Raw genomic sequence first — 20,222 nt, 5'->3', positions numbered from 1 at the left:
ATATATGAGCAACTGATTGTTAACATTTCCAGTTAGACACTTTACAAAGGATCCAAGCAATTTCTAATGTTCTTGCCAGCTCTTTCTAGGGGACAATTTTTAGGGTGTTAGCTACCCTCTGCTACCTCATTGGAAGTGTAAGCCTAGACGGAGTGGTGGCATGCTATTCAATCACTTGTGCATCACAGCGAACCATGTTCCTACCTGATATCCACAAACATGGCATTTTCCATCAGGGGTCACAGGACAGTGACCATGAATGGGAACTCTCAACAATTTCCCCCTTCTTAGCCCCAGAGTGCGGAAGTAAATTGTAGCACTCCTAGTGTTATCCAGCTGAATTCAGCTAAATCAACACAGACTATGAATCCTCTGGACAATCCTTTAATATAATAGTCAAAACAACCAGAAACATTGACCTGAATAGTCTAGAAACTCCAACAGGGACACCCTTACCGTGAAGGTCTTGAGACTCGCTTCCTGGCGCCTTGACCCGTCATTAACCTGCATGAGAAGGGTTTCTGTGCAAATATCCGCAAACACTTTTGTACAAACACTGTTTGGAAAGAAAAACATTCAACAGGTTAGAAAGTGAGAAAAAAAACTATCACACAGACACCTAGAATGAAAGGGATGGGAAGACCGAAGCCATTGTCTTTGGTCCCCACCACAAACTACGTTCCCTAGCCACCAACTCCATCCCTCTCCCTGGCCACTGTCTGAGGCTGAACCAAACATTTGGCAACCTTAGTGTCCTATTTGACCCTGAGATGAGCTTCTGACCACATATCCGCTCCATCATCAAGACCACCTACTTCCACCCGTAAAATCGCCCATCTCTGCCCCTGCCTCAGCTCATCTGCTGCTGAAACCCTCATCCATGCCTTTGTTACCTGCCCTTGACATCAAGGCAGCATTTGACCAAGTGTGGCACCAAGGAGCCCGAGTAAAATTGAAGTCAATGGGGATCAGGGGGAAAACTCTCCAGTAGCTGGAGTCATACCTAGCACAAAGGAAGATGGTAGTGGTTGTTGGAGGCCAATCATCTCAGTCCCAGGGCATTGCTGCAGGAGTTCCTCAGGGCAGTGTCCTAAGCCCAACCATCTTCAGCTGCTTCATCAATGACCTTCCCTCCATCATTAGGTCAGAAATGGGGATGTTCGCTGATGATTGCACAGTGTTCAGTTCCATTCGCAACCCCTCAAATAATGAGGCAGTCCGAGCCGCATGCAGCAAGGCCTGGACAACATTCAGGCTTGGGCTAATAAATGGCAAGTAACATTCGCGCCAGACAAGTGCCAGGCAATGACCATCTCCAACAAGAGAGAGTCTATCCACCTCCCCTTGACATTCAACGGCTATACCATCGCCGAATCTCCCACCATCAACATTATGGGGGGTCACCATTGACCACAAACTTAACTGGACCAGCCATATAAATACTGTGGCTACGAGAGCAGGTCAGAGGCTGGGTATTCTGCGGCGAGTGACTCACCTCCTGACTCCCCAAAGCCTTTCCACCATCTACAAGGTAAAAGTCAGGAGTGTGATGGAATACTCTCCACTTGTCTGGATGAGTGCAGCTCCAACAACACTCAAGAAGCTTGACACCATCCAGGACAAAGCAGCCCGCTTGATTGGCACCCCATCCATCACCCTAAACATTCACTCCCTTCACCACCGGCGCACAGCGGCTGCAATGTGCACCATCCACAGGTTGCGCTGCAGCAACTCACCAAGGCTTCTTCGACAGCTCCTCCCAAACCCGCGACCTCTACCACCTAGAAGGACAAGAGCAGCAGGCACATGGGAACAACACCACCTGCATGTTCGCCTCCAAGTCACACACCATCCCAACTTGGAAATATATCGCCGTTCCTTCATCGTCACTGGGTCAAAATCCTGGAACTCCCTTCCTAACAGCACAGTGAGAGAACCTTCACCACACGGACTGCAGTGGTTCAAGAAGGCGGCACACTGCCACCTTCTCAAGGGCAATTAGGGATAGGCAATAAATGCCGGCCTCGCCAGCGACGCCCACATCCTATGAACGAATTTTTAAAAATTCTGGACTATTCCAATGTTCTCCTGGCTGGCCACCCATCTTCCACCCTCCACAAACTTGAGCTCATCCAAAACTCTGCTGCCCGTATCCTAACTCGCACCAAGTCCCGTTCTCCCATCACCCCTATGTTCGCTGACCTACATTGGCTCCCGGTCTGGGAACACGATTTTAAAGTTCCCATCCTTGTTTTCAAATCTCTCCCTATCTCTGTAACCTCCTCCAGCCCTACAACCCTCAGAGATCTCTGCGCTCCTCCAATTCTTGGCTCTTGCGCAGCCCCGATTTTCATCACCCAACCATTGCCGGCCGTGCCTTCTGCTACCTAGACCCTAAGCTCTGGAATTCCCTCCCTAAACCTCTCCGCCTCGCTACCTCTCTCGCCTTTAAGACACTCCATAAAACCTACATCTTTGACCAAGCTTTTGGTCACCTGTCCTAATACCTCCTTTATGGGGCTCAGTGTCAAATTTTGTCTGATAATCGCTCCTGTGAAGCACCTTGGGACGTTTTACTGTGTTAAAGGCGCAATATAAGTGCATGTTGTTGTTGATTATTTCAACCAATTATATTCTTAGCCCTGCTCCCCCATTAAATCCGAGAAACCCAGAGACATCACCCCACCCATGTAAGAAGAATGTTACCATATTACAACTCTCTATTGTCAAACCTGGTATTAATGTTGGGGAATGGAACACCTTCCATTGGGGGCACCCAGTGTCAGGGTCCAGCCCTCCTAAGTCAGGTACGACACAGCTAGATGCAGAGGAAAGCTTGCACTATTCTGCCCCAATAATATGCCTCAGTCCCAACCTCAGATGAGTGCTGACCTGGTGTGATATTTTTTCCATTTCCAACACCAGCCGTCCTTACCAATTAAGTGCCAAATTAGAAACAGTTCTGTTTTATGGACTCATGCCCACTGGGAAATGGATTGAAACCACCCAAGTTTATTTCACACATGCAGTTTTTCAGTGGTCAAATGTAAAGTAGAGGAAGAAAATGTAAATGTTGTCATCTGTATTTCTTTTTAAAATTCACTTGGGAAGGATCTCACTAAATTAGTATTTTTGCAAAAAAAAATCTAAGAAAACAAAATTCAAATAGTTATCGATTGAGTGGGCAGCATTCCTGCAGATCTGGGAATGGCACATCATTCTGGGCATCAAACCAGAGAGCTTCTACTCTGTATAGCAAGAGGGTGGTGTAAAACATAGTTTTTATAGGGCTTCAGGGGAAGCAACTATTTCACACCAAAAAGGTTCTACCATTACTTATTTAAAAAAATGTAAATTTTACCTGTGACAGATTTCAAGGGCGTCTACAGCCCAATAGGTCTTCTCTTCTGACTACATATGGTGCAAAAATCCTGCAACAAAAATAATACAAGATCATTAATATTGGCTTTAGTTACATCACCAAGTTTCCATCTGTGCACAGTATAAGATTTCTCACCCAAAACCCATTCATTTTGATGGAAGGTCAAACAAATTAAACACTAACTATACACAGCATGAAACAGCTGTTTCTTTTTTCACCCCGTGTCTCCTGAAGGCACTCTTGCTGGTTGGAGTTCCACAGGCATGTTCAGACCTTCAGTCCCCAAGAACCTTGAAGAACAGAAAGAATCCTTCAGGTCCCACAAGCCACCCCTTTTGGTACCTTGCCCAAGTAGCCATGCCTCATGTGCAAGTCTAGACAATGAACGCTGACAAGTGATTCAATGTGGTGTTGAAAGAGTGGGAGAAGGTGGAAATCATAGCAGAGCCTAATCCTGTGCTCAACCTTGGTTGCTATTTTCCATCCCCAGCCCAAGCATGTTGGAGGGCCATCTCCCCCAAGTGTGCACTGGCTGAGATCAGCTAACTCAGCATAAGCCAGGACCAAACTTGCAACTTTGACGTTTCTATGACTCAATACTATACCCTTCTTTAAGTTTCACAATCTGGATCAGACATTTCCACAAGTACTAGAAAGAGCATTCCATAAATGTCTGACAGGTACTTTTTTCAGGGTAGGATTGGTTGGGCAGATTTTCTTCCACACACATTTCCACTCCCTCCCCCACCATTCCAGGAAGGGACACTCTGCTGCCCCTTAGTGCTTTAGCAAGCCATTAATGGAAAACTGGCATCCCATGAGGTATGTTCAAATGCTAGTGGAGGCTGCAATTTCAATGTACAAACTTGTGGTCCAAAGCCCAACCCTTCATCAACATAGGTAAGAATGGTCAGAATCCTTTAAGTATTTCCCAGATAGGCAGATGAATCATTAATTCTATTCTTACTCAGGGAACAGGTCACTTTCCCAGTGCAAGCTTTCATATGAATTACTGAAAATATACATATCTTTCAATTATACGAAGCATCAATACTATTTTTTTCAGCTTCTTATTTTCTAAGTCTGTGATCCAAAATAGCCACTTATTTCAACAGATATCTTTGCTCATAAAAATTCTACCTATGGTTTTCTGCTCCAACAAACAATCCTAGTATTACTACACTATTGCTGATATGTTACTGTGTTTATTTAGGGCGAATGACACACTTAGGACGGCATTTCTCTACAAAATGACAGTGTGTCATTGTTGGCTGTAAAGTGCTGCGGGATGTCCCAAGAATGTGAACAGTGGTATATAAACAGTGGTCTTTCTTTCATCCTAAAAACACAGCAAATGAAATCATCTTCAATAATATAAACTCTAACTGGATCAGAGTCACTGGGCATATGCTGCACGTTGATACCAGTATGTTCCAGGAAAGACAGTACGTAAGCCAATACATTTAAAATTTGTGCAATGTGCTTTTTTCATGATACCCTTAATTCACCATCTCAGATTGCTCCCACCAGTGACAGACCTGTTACCACATGTACTTCAGAGGTGTTGCAAGGTTCAAAATGCTCTTTTCAAATTTTGGAATGACAAAATCTGTTTTTGTGCTGAGTGTTTTTCACAGTTCAAGTGGGCATGGTATGCAAATCTCCCACCCCCACTATTACACATTACTGAAATCCCAATGACAACACTGCATATATTTAAAGCAACTGGCAGAGATTAACAAGTAATGATTGAAGGTTTAAAACTATGTCTCTAGTGCTTCTTGTAAAAAAAAATCAAAACCATCCAGCTCATTGCTGGCTGCCTACTGTCCAGCACACAAATTAAAGTGAACAAGCAAGAGTGGTACAGGGTGCTTAAGTTTTCCAAATTCATTAACCAAATTATTCAGTATCAACAAGCCTAACATACACTCCCACCATCGGCACACTGTGGCTGTGGTGTGTCCTATCTACAGGACAGACTGCAGCAATTCACCACAGCCCCTCCCACGACCTCCAACACCCAGAAGGACAAGGACAGCAGGTGCATGGGAACACCATCACCTCCAAGTCACACACACCATCCAGACGATGAAAAAGGTCCTTCGTCACATTTTATTCACTCTTCCAAAATGCCAACCCTACCCGCTTCCTGTTATAGCATCTAGCTGTTTGTGTCCTGACCCTAATCACATTTCCTGGCAACCTGCTCCAGCCTTCGAGAAACATACTTCCCAACATCTGTCCTCAATTTGCCTTCACAACCCTATCCCTGCATATCTAAAAGCAATGTTTTAAGCTTACTATCTCTACCTCCTTAAGTATCGTCGATACTTTATCTCCATAAGGACACCTCTGAAATTTCTTTTTGAAGCTGAAGGGGCGTAGTTTATCATCAACATGGAGCTCACAGCTCTTCCCTGTCGACACCAGTCAACAGCCTCATTCACTCCACAGAACAAGTATTTTAGCCCAGCATGGACGAAACCCAACCCACTCAATCACCCAAAGGAGGCAATCAACCAGAGGGAAACCTCCCAAGAAGATTATGTTTTGTGAATGTTCTCCTTGATTCCTAAAATAGTTCCATGCTTGCACAGAAGAATATTTGATGCTGACTGACCTAAATATTGCACATTTTGGTCAGGAAACCTCAATGTAACCACCATTTCAGTCACATATTTTGCCACTGGCTCTGTAACTTAGCTCCCCTGAAGGTTCAGTTAGCAAAGGTAGTGTGAGCCTGTGCCATTCAGACCATTAAGTTCCAGGTTTATTCTCGCTGTGTTGAGTTAGCTGATCTTAGTCAGTTGTGTTACAACTGGCCTCAGCACTCCTGGTTGGGGGGGGGGGACGGGGAAAGAGATGGAAAATCAGCCATAGATCCTGATTGCCGTCCAGCGACCCCTGGTGGAAAGTATGTATGTGTGGTTGCTGGGAGAGGACAACAGCAACTTCACCTGTGATGTCTCCTACTGTTAAATAGCCTGACAATGATTACGGGCAAGATTCACGCTCGGAGAATGGCCATTTGGGCAAAGTACCAGAGGTGATCAGGTGCCTGTGGAACCACACCCCAGGAGAATCAATGCCTCAGGAGAGGAGGAGGGGAAAAAGGAGAAAAAAATTGTCATTAATAAAAAGGAAATGCATGGCATGGTATAACATGGGGAAGGGAGAGGTGTGCAAAAGACCCTAAAAAAGAAAAATGGGACAATATAAAGTATAGTGGCAAATATAAAGTATAGTGGCAAATAAAGTATAGTGGCAAATAAAGTATAGTGGCAAATAAAGTATAGTGGCAAATAAAGTATAGTGGCAAATAAAGTATAGTGGCAAATAAAGTATAGTGGCAAATAAAGTATAGTGGCAAATATAGATTGGTTTACTTATTACCATATGGGTGACATTTTGAAAGATTTGTTCCCTCGAAGTAACCAGTAAAGTATGATAATAAATTATAAAAGTACTGCAATGTTTAAAAATACAAATATCAACACAGTAAAACAAAGCCACATTTAAAAAAAAATGCACCCAATTATCGATGCAGACCACGTCTCAAGTAGGTTGTTATTCTCTTTAGGGAACAAAAACAAGCAGCAAAACAATAATTTTTTGGAAATATTTGTAGGGGTAAGGATCTATTGACTGAAATTCTTCTTAAATATAGCTTAGAATTTTTTTTCCTGAGGAGAAGGTACATTTGGTTTTTGTTTTTTTTTAAAAAAAACATCGCATTTTTTTCACTCCCATTTTAACGCTCACCCATTCCGAGCGCATGTCTCAATCGATGAGACAACGATAAAATAAGACAAAAGAGCTCTCCGACCGTTGAAAGCCAGCCAAATACTTGGGAGAGGAAAACAAAAACAAAACAAAAAACACGCACACACACACAGCGGGAACTTGAAAAATGGCAACAAAAATTCTCTCTCCCTCTCTCTGTGTAGTAAAGCAGTTTTCGCTGGGTGCTGGGGTCCTGATGAATGGTCGCTTGCAGACACCGCCTCCCCAAAACACAACACTGCTTTGCATACGCTTAATTGCGGTCACACATATTTGGCAGTTTGCCCACCTCATAACCAAACCGACGGCAGTCATTGGAAGGTGGGAGGAGGCGGGGAAGGGAAGGAAGCAGCAACCTGTGCAGTTTTCACGACACTGTACTGAAAGAATTATGCTGAGGGAACTGTTCGGAGAAAATGGAGGCTGGAATTTCGATAGTGTTGCAGCGCAGGCAGAACTTTATTAACCCCTTGGCTGCCACAAGCACAGACCTTGGTTTGAAATAAAATACACCTCCTGAACGAAGCCTGAAGGATGTTGTGCAAAAAACACATATTGTTATATTCGTATATTATCACAGCTGAAATTAAAGATTTCTTTCTGGAAATAAAAAATCTCAGCCAAGAAACGGTTTGGGGCTAGACTTGGCCTCTGTTTTCCTGAGCTAGAGAGGGAAACTATCAATCGTTTGTTATCCAGTTACTCCTGCTGGAAAGGGCATTTATGGACATCGGATGAGAACAGGATCGGGCTTAGTTGTGGTGCCCTGGACCTACCCTCTTCCCCACATACAGCTGAATAGCCAGCCTGCTGACACTCACTAGCCAAATCACACATCAAGATTGGCCACTTGGGGTTGACTGACGCCCATGGAACCACACCCCACCATAAACCAGAGCCTTCAGGAAAGGGGAGGGGAGAAAGACGTTCCTAAAAGCAGCCTACAAATCCAATGTCAAATCTTGAGAATTACCAGTCTTCCAACAGACAGAATCCAACAAAACAGGTAGCTGACAAGTATTCGCGATAAGCCTGAGTGGACCAGTGATTATATTCTGACCATGACACATATGCAAACCCTGTGTGCTTCAAGTCATTCATGCCTCCAAAAAAACCTTTGAGCAAGTAATTTTCCCCAGTGAGAATATAAATAGGAATTTCAGTTGTAGATTGGTGGTTTCTATCAAGAATCAGGGAATGGTCTGGCACATTCACTGCAAGTCCCATAAATATTATTTTTAAGTTTTCTTTTTTTGTATACGGGTATTTATTAACTGTTTTTCATCAACCTGTCCTCAGGCTGCCACCAATGCCACTTGTAACCTACTTTTTGAAGGTGCAAAGGACTCCTAAGGAGCGACTCTTCCATCCAATGGCAGACACTGCAGTCTTAGCTCCCCTCCACCCCATTCACAATGGCTCAAATCAGGAGTCATTGTTAAGCTAGGCTCTATTTTGTGGTACTCCAAAGTCCTAAGATTATAAAGAAGAAATGTCAAGAGATGTTCAGTTTTTATTCACACAGATTTTCTCCCTTTTTCCCTCTCTTAAAAGCACAACTCGAACAGGAATACAGTTCCACAAGTGTCAGCTGACTTATCTTGTCCAAGTGGCCATTGTACACATGAGCTTAAAGAGTAGGTGTCAGCAGGCATTCAACCATAGTGGGCATCACAGCCATGCCAGATCCACATGTACTTTTCCATCAGTAGTTCGTGGACAGCTTTCAGGACCAGGAACCCTGGCTGGCGCCCAAGGTGCTGAGTGGATTAGAGTCCACAAAGTGATGTCACAGCTGAGATCAGCTAACTCAGCACAGAATGGGTGTTGAACCTGGGACCTTATCAGTCCGGCTTAGTGATACAATGGACAGCACCTTTAACCATGAGGTCATCAGGGGAGCAGTTATGTATTCATCTTCATTCTGCATTCTAGAAACAGGCGTTGGCCATTCAGCCCCTTGAGCTTGTTCCGCTGTTCAATTAGATCATGACTGATAAGTACCTCAACTCCATTTACCCGCCATTGCTCCATATCCCTTGATACTCTTACCCAACAAAAAATTATCGATCTCAGTCTTGCAAATTTCAATTGACCCACAGCATCCAAAGCCTTTTGGGGGAGAGTGTTCCAGATTTCCACTACCCCTTGTGTGAAAAAGTGCCTCCTGATTTTACTTGTAAATGGCCTGATTTCAACTTCCTAATGCACAAATTAAGAGTCCCTGTGAATACTTCAAAATAAAATTCAATACAACTCAACTCGCATCAGATGATCGGTCTGCTGGTCATCCCAAATCACAACCGGAGTTTGTTACGCTGTTGTGAAATTGTGGAGGCAGCACTGTACATTGCTGCTTTATAATGCACATTTGCCCTACAGAATGTGTTAACCAATAGGTAATTCAATAAGGATCCAGTGTCTTCCACGAATATGCAACACAAACTCCATGTTAGCTGAATTTTCAGGTGACAAGCAAGAGTAGCCACTGCTGCACAATGTTGAAACTGATGTTTTTTCAGGTTTCAATTTTTAATTTAAATATTTAACTATTCAAGAAAGAAATAGAGACAAGAAAACCAGCATTACACACAACTCCAGATACTCTGGAGAAGGGTATGTAACAACATTGTAAATCTGTTCATAAAGAATAGGTTTACAATTTCATTACACACATCAGCAGAGGGAACCCCCCCACCCCCAAAAAAAAGTTGAGCTCAACCTAGACATTGGCTGTGGCAGGAAGGGTGCAAGCAGAAACATCTATTTATTGGGGAGGGGGTACAGAGATTGAAAGAGCCTAATTTCAGATTTGGGGGCCAGAGGAAGAGATCGAAAAACAAGGAGCACTAGTGCTACTTTCTAGGTATATTGGAAATGAAAGACAGCGTACCCAATTTCAGAAGTAAAAGCTTAAATACTTATTGAAACACAAAACAGTAACTCTTCAATAGGTGACTGGAAAATCTTATTTACTGGAGAAAGAAATCTTTCAAACAAAATTATCAACCACCAGGTAGGAAAACTCAAAGCTTGCAGGAGGACAACAAATGTACTCAACCAAACAGGGACACTTCCGAGTGAGAGATTAATTAAACTTACCTTCCCCAAATATCTGGTTGTTTGACAATGATTCAGGCTGTAACTATCAAGCTACTATCTAGTTACAATGGTCCTGACACGGGTCACAAATTCTCACAGCGATTAGCTTAAAAAGACACCTTGGCATGTATGAGCCGGCAGAGCTGACTGGCTCCCAAGGCCTCATATCAGTTTTACAACACCAAGTTATAGTCCAGCAATTTTATTTTAAATTCACAAGCTTTCGGAGGCTTCCTCCTTCCTCAGGTAAATGTCATTTACCTGAGGAAGGAGGAAGCCTCCGAAAGCTTGTGAATTTAAAATAAAATTGCTGGACTATAACTTGGTGTTGTAAAACTGTTTACAATTGTCAACCCCAGTCCATCACCGGCATCTCCACATCATATCAGTTTAGCAGCAGTCGCAACAGAGTCAAAAAGTTGTGGGTTCAAGTGCCACTCTACGAATTGAGACTTGAGCATTGCGTATATAATCTAGGCTGGCACTCCAGTACAGTAGTGAGGGAGTGCTACACCGGTGGAGGTGCCATCTTTTGGACGAGACGTTAAAGCGACACCTCTCGGGTGGATGTAAAAAATCCAAAGGCACTATTCGAAGAAGAGATGGGGAGTTCTCCCCAGTGTCCTAGCCAACATTTATCCATCAACCAACATCACTTAAAACAGATGATCTGGTCATTATCACATTCCTGTGTGTGGGACCTTGCTGTGTGAAAATTGGCTGCTGCGTTTCCTACATTACAACAGTGACTGCATTTTAAAAGTACTTAATTGGCTGTAAAGCGTTTTGAGATGTCCCATGGTCGTAAAAGGCACTATAGAAATGAAAGTTCTTCATAAACAAAGAATAGCCACTTGAGTGCGGTACTGGAAACTAGGCAGCACCCATGAAACCCGTATCCCAGGAATCAGCATCTTCAGAAGAGGAGGGAAGAAAATTAACAAGGAAAAAAGCTCCAAATTCACTGTTAAACTCCAAAGGGAATGGGACAACAATGACATACCAGCCACCGAATGAAACATTACACCTCTGGGGTCAGACTGAGAACGCGACAATCTCTTTATCTGTCATCATCAAATGTTGTTTTCCATTAACAAAACCCAACAGGAATCAAGAGGGAGACAGACAGATGACCTGAATGACAAAACATGAAGCAGATGCTAGGATACCAAGGCGGTGTGCTGTGAAGTTCATTATCCCAACATTGCTACCAACTGGAAGGTTGCTCACAAGAGAGGGGAAAAACAGTGCATTTTGCTAGTGAATCTTGTATTATAATCACAAGGGGTACCATTAAGTAATTAAATTACTGCCCATGCACTTAACTTCTCATGTTATAGTTTGCTAAACTAGAAAAACACAGCAAGATAGATAAGAATGCAAAAAAAAGACCTTTAGGCCTAGGAAGCCTGTTACGTTCACAAACCTCAACTCCATCTATCCACCTTCGCACCATATCCCTTAATTTCTTCTCGCTCCAGATATGCTTCTAATTGCCTCATGGATCCAATTATGCCGTCTACTTCAATGCTCTTCCCTCGCAGCTTATTCCACAGCTCTTAAAAACATTCTGACTTTGCTCTTACTCTTAACTTACTCATTTTTAACCCCGCTTCATAATTTTGAAAACTTCAATTAGGTTACTTCAATTAAGACTGTCACACTACATTAAGAGTGGAACAGTTTTAATGTGTATTTTATAATGTAAAAAGCCTAGCAACAATGCTGAGACTTATGGAACAAATTAAAACATACCTAAAAAGGTATCAGAATTTAAAATTGTGAAAGTGCAGATACTTGACGCAGAAGTGCACAGAGGTCATGATTAAAATTTTGAAACCAATGTTCTTGGTGTTCCGGAACTTTTACAATGTTGCAACAGGCCTGAACACAGTTTTTTTTTGGAGGGGGCGGGGGGAGAGAAAGGTGACATTAACATGGAAACACCTTTTTTACTTTAAGTTTCTGATACCCACAGAATTTCAATTCTTCACAATAGTTACAGATTACACAGCTACATGGTCCATTGTTAAATTACAATTTTGTCATAATTTACAGGCTCCATTAGAATATTAGCATCAAATAAATGTGAAAATGGTTGGTTGTTTTACATTAAAAAAACGATAGTGAGTCAATGTTCTGTGCTTACTAATTAACCTAACTGCATCAAACTTTGGAGATGGAAAAAGGATTTTTAAAAACAGTACTCAGGAGAGATTGAGCCTAAAAGTCAAATTGTAAACAGATATACTCAGATCTCCTTAATAAGTCTGTAAAGTGCACACGACATCCAATGGAATGCGAGCATATTTCAAATTGGCTTGACATCGCACTGGAGTCATACCCCATGTGGTGTCAACCAAAATGGTGCAAGTTGACATCCCCAACAGTCTTGCACCCTGGCATGGGGACCTGACTCTGGAGTTATACGGTTAGTCACTTTTTAATCTGTCACCCAAAGATTAATACATAAAATATATACTGGCAAAATATTAAATCATGTTGGCATAATTGCAATTTTGTTGTACTATTTTTGTTGTACTTTTTTTCTGATGTTCAATAATTTCTGTGTACTGTACAGTGAATGTAGTTTTCCCTATTCAGGATATATCGGAGTAATAGAGTCCTGTATTCCCCAAAATATAACGATACAATTTTGTTTAGACTAAAGACGGAGAGGGGATCAAAATCCTTAAGGTATCAATAAATTAATCCCTACAAAAGTGACCTCTAGGACAACAACAATGGGGCACGGGATGCATCTCAGGAGAGGGGAGGTGAACGGACAGATCAGATAGAAGGATTCACACAGAAGATGGTGAATAGCTCGAATGGACTGCCCAAGGAGGCGATCGAGGCTGATAACATCAATGATTGTAAGAAGGAACCGGAAAGGCATTTGGTGAGAAAATCAATCGAAGGATACAGGTACAGAACCGTGTTTTCTGTTTTTGAACTCTGCTGCCAATTAACTGAACTGAAATGTAGGGGACAACATTTCAAGGTACTTTACAGAGAAGATGAACACTGAGCAGGAGATCGAGGGGAGACAGAATGCAGGGATTAGGCAAATGAAGCAAAGGCATGAGAAGGGTTGCTTGGAACTTTTGAGAGCAGGTTAAAACTGGTTTTCAACATCACTGTACCCTAATGATTCAAACAATACATAGGCAAGTGTTTTTTCTGGATTACTGGCCCTGGACCACCTTAAATAGAAAGCTACAAGCCCCAGCTACTGATCAAGTAAAGGAAATCTTATTTGGGGTCAGTTCCCATTTTCTTTCTACAATTGTAAAATCTTTGGTTGTAAGTTTTATTTCTCTTTTGCCACACCCTATTGCTCAGTTTCTTTCACTTTCTGTTTCTCTAGGCCAACACTGGTTAATGCTGGCTACAAATCAAACCCACTCAGTGATTAATCTGATCCTCCTCGGAGTCTCATACTGTGCGTACACAATGTGGACTTTCACACAACATTTTTCAAAGGCTCCTACTTTAAAAACATTAATCTCCAACCAATGGAATTTTTTTAACCCAGGTGTACCCAATTTTTTTAAAAAATAAAACATTTAAAGATAGCTCAAGAGCACTTGTCAGGATTCGGACCAATGAACAGTTTTGTTCATTAATTCTCTCTTATTTGTATAATTTATTCAGCTGTAAGGAGGCCCTTTCTATTCAACAACAACTTGAATTTATATAGCACCTTTAGCGTAGTAAAATGTCCCAAGGCGCTTCACAGGAGCAAAATTTGACATCGAGCCACATAAGGAGATGTTAGGCCAGGTGACCAAAAGCTTGGTCAGAGAGGTAGGTTTCAGGCCAGTTGTCAAAATTACTCTAATCGAAAGTTGAAAAAAGCTTCATTTTAATAATTCGACATGGGGTTAAGACTTAATTTGCATCTGTCTGACCTACTAATATTGCAAATATATATAAAGGGGTTGGGAGTTGTGTTAAGTCATGTATTGTTGTAAGGTGGCATACTTGCACAATTACCATTTATTATTTAAAGTACCAATGAGTAACAGCTAGAAAGCTAAACTAATCTTGTGACAAGTTAGTTAAATATACTGTAGCTGGATGTTGGCGCTTGAGCATCTGGGCACCATGAAAGATAACCAACGATGTATAAAGTAGAATGCAAGGTTTTTTATATACACATATATACAGATACAGAAATTGGGAGGACAACTGCCATGCTTTATGAAGAGAAAAAAAAACTTATTTGCAGTACTGCATCACTTTTTCCTCAAGTCAAACTCCCTGCCAAATGATTTAGTCCCACTAATTCCCTCCCTAAACCTCTCTCTCTCTTCCTTTAAGACCCTTCTTAAAACCTACCACCTAATAGGAACATAGGAACAGGAGTAGGCCATTCAGCCCCTCGTGCCTGCTCCGCCATTTGATAAGATCATGGCTGATCTGTGATCTAACTCCATATACCTGCCTTTGGCCCATATCCCTTAATACCTTTGGTTGCCAAAAAGCTATCTATCTCAGATTTAAATTTAGCAATTGAGCTAGTATCAATTGCCGTTTGAGGAAAAGAATTCCAAACTTCTACCATCCTTTGTGTGTAGAAATATTTTCTAATCTCGCTCCTGAAAGGTCTGGCTCTAATTTTTAGACTGTGCCCCCTTCTCCTAGAATCTTTAGCTCGGTGTCAATTTTTGTCTGACTACGCTTCTGTGAAGCGCCTTGGGATGTTCCTGCTGTTTAAAGACGCAATATAAATGCAAGTTGTTGTTGTTAACAAATGGGAAAGTACATTCCAGTACTACCATCCATCATACACACACATATCTATGTCCCTTAACTCAGGATAACTTTCAGCGTTGTTATTTCTGCAGATTTAAAATAAAAATTTTAAACAGTGAGTGCAGAGACTGCTGGAAGGAGTTACTGAACCCTACAGGATTAATTCTGAAGTTGAAATGACCAATACACCTCTGCAGGTGTTGATTATGCATACCTCAGAATAAAAGCCCTTTTACATTATAACTCCGTGAAATCCAAGTCCTTAGAGTGCAAAACCAAAACCCCCTCCCTATGTCACTCTCCCACTTTTCAATTTCAACTCTAACGCCAGTCCCTCTGGTTCCATTCAAGGCTGACTGGGTACTCAGAAATCAGTTCCGCACAAAAAATTATATTTTCCATGCATTAATAATCAAGCAGGTTTTTTTTTAAAAGCGTAAATTCTGGCATAATTGTAATCCCTGACCGGGAGGCAGGAGCTAATGACCTCAGGTGGCATAATTGCTAATCCCAGGTCAGACAGGTATTACCAGTGCACTGCTTGGGAGAGAGGTAAATAGAAATCCCTGCCACCCGGAGGAAATGTTTAATGGGGGTTAGTAATGATCAATATCCACATATTGGGCAATTGCTAGGATGGGACGGCATTTATCAATTGGCGCCTGGGGTGGGTAATCAGCAAATGGGCCCGGGGGGTGAGGGGTAATTGACAGGCCACGGGGGCAGGGGGGGTAAATGACCAGCCCGAAGCGGGATGAAGTAGGGGCAGGTGGCGGGCCCCGGGGCGCAAATGGCGGGGCGCATGGGGCATGTGGCGGGCCTGGGGGGGGGGGGGGGGCAAGTGGCGGGCGCGGGAGCAAGTGGTGGGCCCTAGGGTGGGGGGGGGGGGGGCGCAAGTGCCGGGCCCCGGGGCAGGGGAGTGGGGGGCAAGCTGCGGGCCCCGGAGGGGGGGGGGGCACGCTGCGGGCCCCGGAGGGGGGGGGGGCACGCTGCGGGCCCCGGAGGGGGGGGGGGCACGCTGCGGGCCCCGGAGGGGGGGGGGGCACGCTGCGGGCCCCGGAGGGGGGGGGGGCACGCTGCGGGCCCCGGAGGGGGGGGGGCACGCTGCGGGCCCCGGAGGGGGGGGGGCACGCTGCGGGCCCCGGAGGGGGGGGGGCACGCTGCGGGCCCCGGAGGGGGGGGGGGCACGCTGCGGGCCCCGGAGGGGGGGGGGGGCACGCTGCGGGCCCCGGAGGGGGGGGGGGCACGCTGCGGGCCCCGGAGGGGGGGGGGGGCACGCTGCGGGCCCCGGAGGGGGGGGGGGCACGCTGCGGGCCCCGGAGGGGGGGGGGGGCACGCTGCGGGCCCCGGAGGGGGGGGGGGGCACGCTGCGGGCCCCGGAGGGGGGGGGGGCACGCTGCGGGCCCCGGAGGGGGGGGGGGGGCACGCTGCGGGGCCCGGAGGGGGGGGGTGCACGCTGCGGGGCCCGGAGGGGGGGGGTGCACGCTGCGGGGCCCGGAGGGGGGGGTGCACGCTGCGGGGCCCGGGGGGGTGGGGGTGGGGGTGCACGCTGCGGGGCCCGGGGGGGTGGGGGTGCACGCTGCGGGGCCCGGGGGGGGGGTGGGTGCACGCTGCGGGGCCCGGGGGGGGGTGGGTGCACGCTGCGGGGCCCGGGGGGGGGGTGGGTGCACGCTGCGGGGCCCGGGGGGGGGTGGGTGCACGCTGCTGGCCCCGGGGGGGGAGATGCATGCTGCGGGCCCCGGGGGGAGATGCATGCTGCGGGCCCCGGGGGGGGAGGTGCATGCTGCGGGCCCCGGGGGGGGGAGGTGCATGCTGCGGGCCCCGGGGGGGGAGGTGCATGCTGCGGGCCCCGGGGGGGGAGGTGCATGCTGCGGGCCCCGGGGGGGAGGTGCATGCTGCGGGCCCCGGGGGGGGCAACTGGCGGGCCCCGGGGGGGGCAACTGGCGGGCACCGGGGGGGGCAACTGGCGGGCACCGGGGGGGGCAAATGGCGGGCACCGGGGGGGCAACTTGCGGGCACCGGGGGAGCAACTTGCGGGCACCGGGGGGGGCAACTGGCGGGCACCGGGGGGGGGCAACTGGCGGGCACCGGGGGGGCAACTGGCGGGCACCGGGGGGGCAACTGGCGGGCACCGGGGGGGCAACTGGCGGGCACCGGGGGGGCAACTGGCGGGCACCGGGGGGCAACTGGCGGGCACCGGGGGGGGCAACTGGCGGGCACCGGGGGGGGCAACTGGCGGGCACCGGGGGGCAACTGGCGGGCACCGGGGGGGCAACTGGCGGGCACCGGGGGGCAACTGGCGGGCACCGGGGGGGCAACTGGCGGGCACGGGGGGGGCAACTGGCGGGCACCGGGGGGCAACTGGCGGGCACCGGGGGGCAACTGGCGGGCACCGGGGGGCAACTGGCGGGCACCGGGGGGGGGCAACTGGCGGGCACCGGGGGGGGGCAACTGGCGGGCACCCGGGGGGGCAACTGGCGGGCACCGGGGGGGCAACTGGCGGGCACCGGGGGGGCAACTGGCGGGCACCGGGGGGGCAACTGGCGGGCACCGGGGGGGGCAACTGGCGGGCACCGGGGGGGCAACTGGCGGGCACCGGGGGGGGCAACTGGCGGGCACCAGGGGGGCAACTGGCGGGCACCGGGGGGGCAACTGGCGGGCACCGGGGGGGCAACTGGCGGGCACCGGGGGGGCAACTGGCGGGCACCGGGGGGGGCAACTGGCGGGCACCGGGGGGGGGCAACTGGCGGGCACCGGGGGGGGGCAACTGGCGGGCACCGGGGGGGGGCAACTGGCGGGCACCGGGGGGGGCAAGTGGCGGGCACCGGGGGGGGCAAGTGGCGGGCACCGGGGGGGGGCAAGTGGCGGGCACCGGGGGGGGCAAGTGGCGGGCACCGGGGGGGGCAAGTGGCGGGCACCGGGGGGGGCAAGTGGCGGGCACCGGGGGGGGCAAATGGCGGGCACCGGGGGGGCAACTTGCGGGCACCGGGGGGGGGCAACTGGCGGGCACCGGGGGGGGGCAACTGGCGGGCACCGGGGGGGGCAACTGGCGGGCACCGGGGGGGGGCAACTGGCGGGCACCGGGGGGGGGCAACTGGCGGGCACCGGGGGGGGGCAACTGGCGGGCACCGGGGGGGGGCAACTGGCGGGCACCGGGGGGGGGGCAACTGGCGGGCACCGGGGGGGGGCAACTGGCGGGCACCGGGGGGGGGCAACTGGCGGGCACCGGGGGGGGGCAACTGGCGGGCACCGGGGGGGGGGCAACTGGCGGGCACCGGGGGGGGGGCAACTGGCGGGCACCGGGGGGGGGCAACTGGCGGGCACCGGGGGGGGGCAACTGGCGGGCACCGGGGGGGGCAAATGGCGGGCCAGAGGAGGGGGCAACTGGCGGGCCAGAGGAGGGGGCAACTGGCGGGCCAGAGGAGGGGGCAACTGGCGGGCCAGAGGGGGGGGGCAACTGGCGGGCACCGGGGGGGGCAACTGGCGGGCACCGGGGGGGGGTCTAATCGCCAATCAGCGGCCTCAATAACAACCTCCCCTCCCCCTCTCGACGACCCACAAACTCCTCACAAACATTTGGCTCAAACTCACCGCAAACCGGGGCCCCCACCGAATCTTCTGGAACTCTCTCCTCTCTCGGCCGCGCTCCCGGTTTAGCCCATTGACTCCCCAGGTTTCTAATCCCACTCTTTTCCTCAGGAATTTTCTCTCGTTACTCCGCAGCACGAAAGGGGGGAGGGAATTCGCCAAAAAACTTTCTCCGCGAGCATCACAACACAACACAACTCCGGCACTAAGCGACGCCCCTCCACCTCTGCAACGTCCACTATTGGCTCCCACGTCGCCGCCTTCGATTCGCTTCCAAGACTTGATTGGATGAGAGAAACGTCCCTCAAGCGGACGAGCTTGTTTAAGTGGTTAGATTCCACGTCAATCAAGTATCCCCGCCCACTCTCGTACATTATTGGCTGCTAAAAGTGTCACTCTAACAATCTCCCCGCCTCTCCCTGCAGTCGTCGTTACCTCATCCAGAGTTCGACAAGCGATTGGTTGATTGAGATGGCAATCAAAGCGTTACCCTGCCAACGCGCCCCTTCTGTCTGCCGTATTATTGGCTGATAAAAATGTCAATCAAAAGCCCCTTTACCGTCTCCTGCGTGTGTTCTACTTGACGTCTGCTCATTGGCTGGCTGTACCATTACCTCATTGGAACTTTACATTTCTATAGGTAGAAACAGCCGTCGATCAAACAAATAAATAACCCGCCCCCCCCTGCCTGGGCTTTACGTCTATTGGCTCGCTGACCATCATCGCGCCTAGCGTGGGATAACCTATAGGTAGAAGGAGACGTCAATCAAAAGGGGAACCCGCCCCCGTGTGTCTCCTCTCTGCTATTGGCTGCTGCTTACCTTGCCTCTGGGCCTTGCCATGGCAGCAGCCTGGTGCTTAAGTGGTTGTTTTTTCAATCTCTAATTCAGATGGGGAAACATACAACACAGGAGACCAGTAGAGGGCAGTGGATAATGGAAGTTTACATGCAACATTCCCATCTAGAAGGACTTTACATAAATTGAACAATCACCTTAATGCTCTTTAAAGGTTTTAAGATAAATATATTGTGTCCCAGCTCAGTGAGCTGGGAAAAGCAATGCAGGAGGGAGGATATTTTTACTTCATTTTAGTTAAAAACAAAGAACTTGCATTTATCTAGCGCCTTTCACAACCTCAGAACCTCCTAAAGTTATTTACAGTCAAGTAAGTACTTCTAAAGTGTAGTCACTGTTGTAATGTAGAAAACGCAGCAGCCAATTTGTGCACAGCAAGCTCCCACAAACTGCAATGTGATAATGACCAGATAATCTGTTTTTAGTGATGTAGGTTGAGGGATAAATATTGGTCAGGACACCGGGGAGAATTCCCTTTCTTTGAATAGTGGCCGTGGGATCTTTTACATCCACCTGAGAGGGCAGACGGGGCCTCGGTTTAACGTCTCATCCGAAAGACGGCACCTCCGGCAGTGCAGCACTCCCTCAGTACTGCACTGGGAGTGTCGGCCTGGATTATGTGCTCAAGTCTCTGGAATGGGACTTGAATCTACAACCTTGAGCCCATGTGACTGCTACCCACTGAGACAAGGCTGACTCCTTCAGTTAAGGGGAGACCTAATGGAGGATTTTAAAATTATGAAAGG

General features: G+C 48.4%; 1 protein-coding gene across 3 annotated transcripts in view; it reads right to left on the bottom strand.

The window, feature by feature from the left end:
- tnrc6ba (trinucleotide repeat containing adaptor 6Ba) overlaps nt 1–18,833 on the bottom strand; it is a 124,294-nt gene extending 105,461 nt beyond the window's left edge. For all 3 annotated transcript variants that reach the window (XM_067974333.1, XM_067974335.1, XM_067974334.1), the window contains exons 1-3: nt 18,623–18,833; nt 3,362–3,431; nt 457–556 (exon numbers count right to left, since the gene is read on the bottom strand). In XM_067974333.1, coding sequence (XP_067830434.1) covers nt 457–510 — 54 coding nt within the window. In that variant the 5' untranslated portion in view covers nt 511–556; nt 3,362–3,431; nt 18,623–18,833. The remainder of the gene's footprint in view (nt 1–456; nt 557–3,361; nt 3,432–18,622) is intronic.
- Between the last annotated feature and the right edge of the window lie 1,389 nt (nt 18,834–20,222).

The sequence above is a fragment of the Heptranchias perlo genome, chromosome 40 (genome assembly GCF_035084215.1).
Source record: "Heptranchias perlo isolate sHepPer1 chromosome 40, sHepPer1.hap1, whole genome shotgun sequence".
Classification (NCBI taxonomy): Eukaryota; Metazoa; Chordata; class Chondrichthyes; order Hexanchiformes; family Hexanchidae; genus Heptranchias; species Heptranchias perlo.
This window is presented reverse-complemented; position numbering and strand designations above follow the sequence as displayed.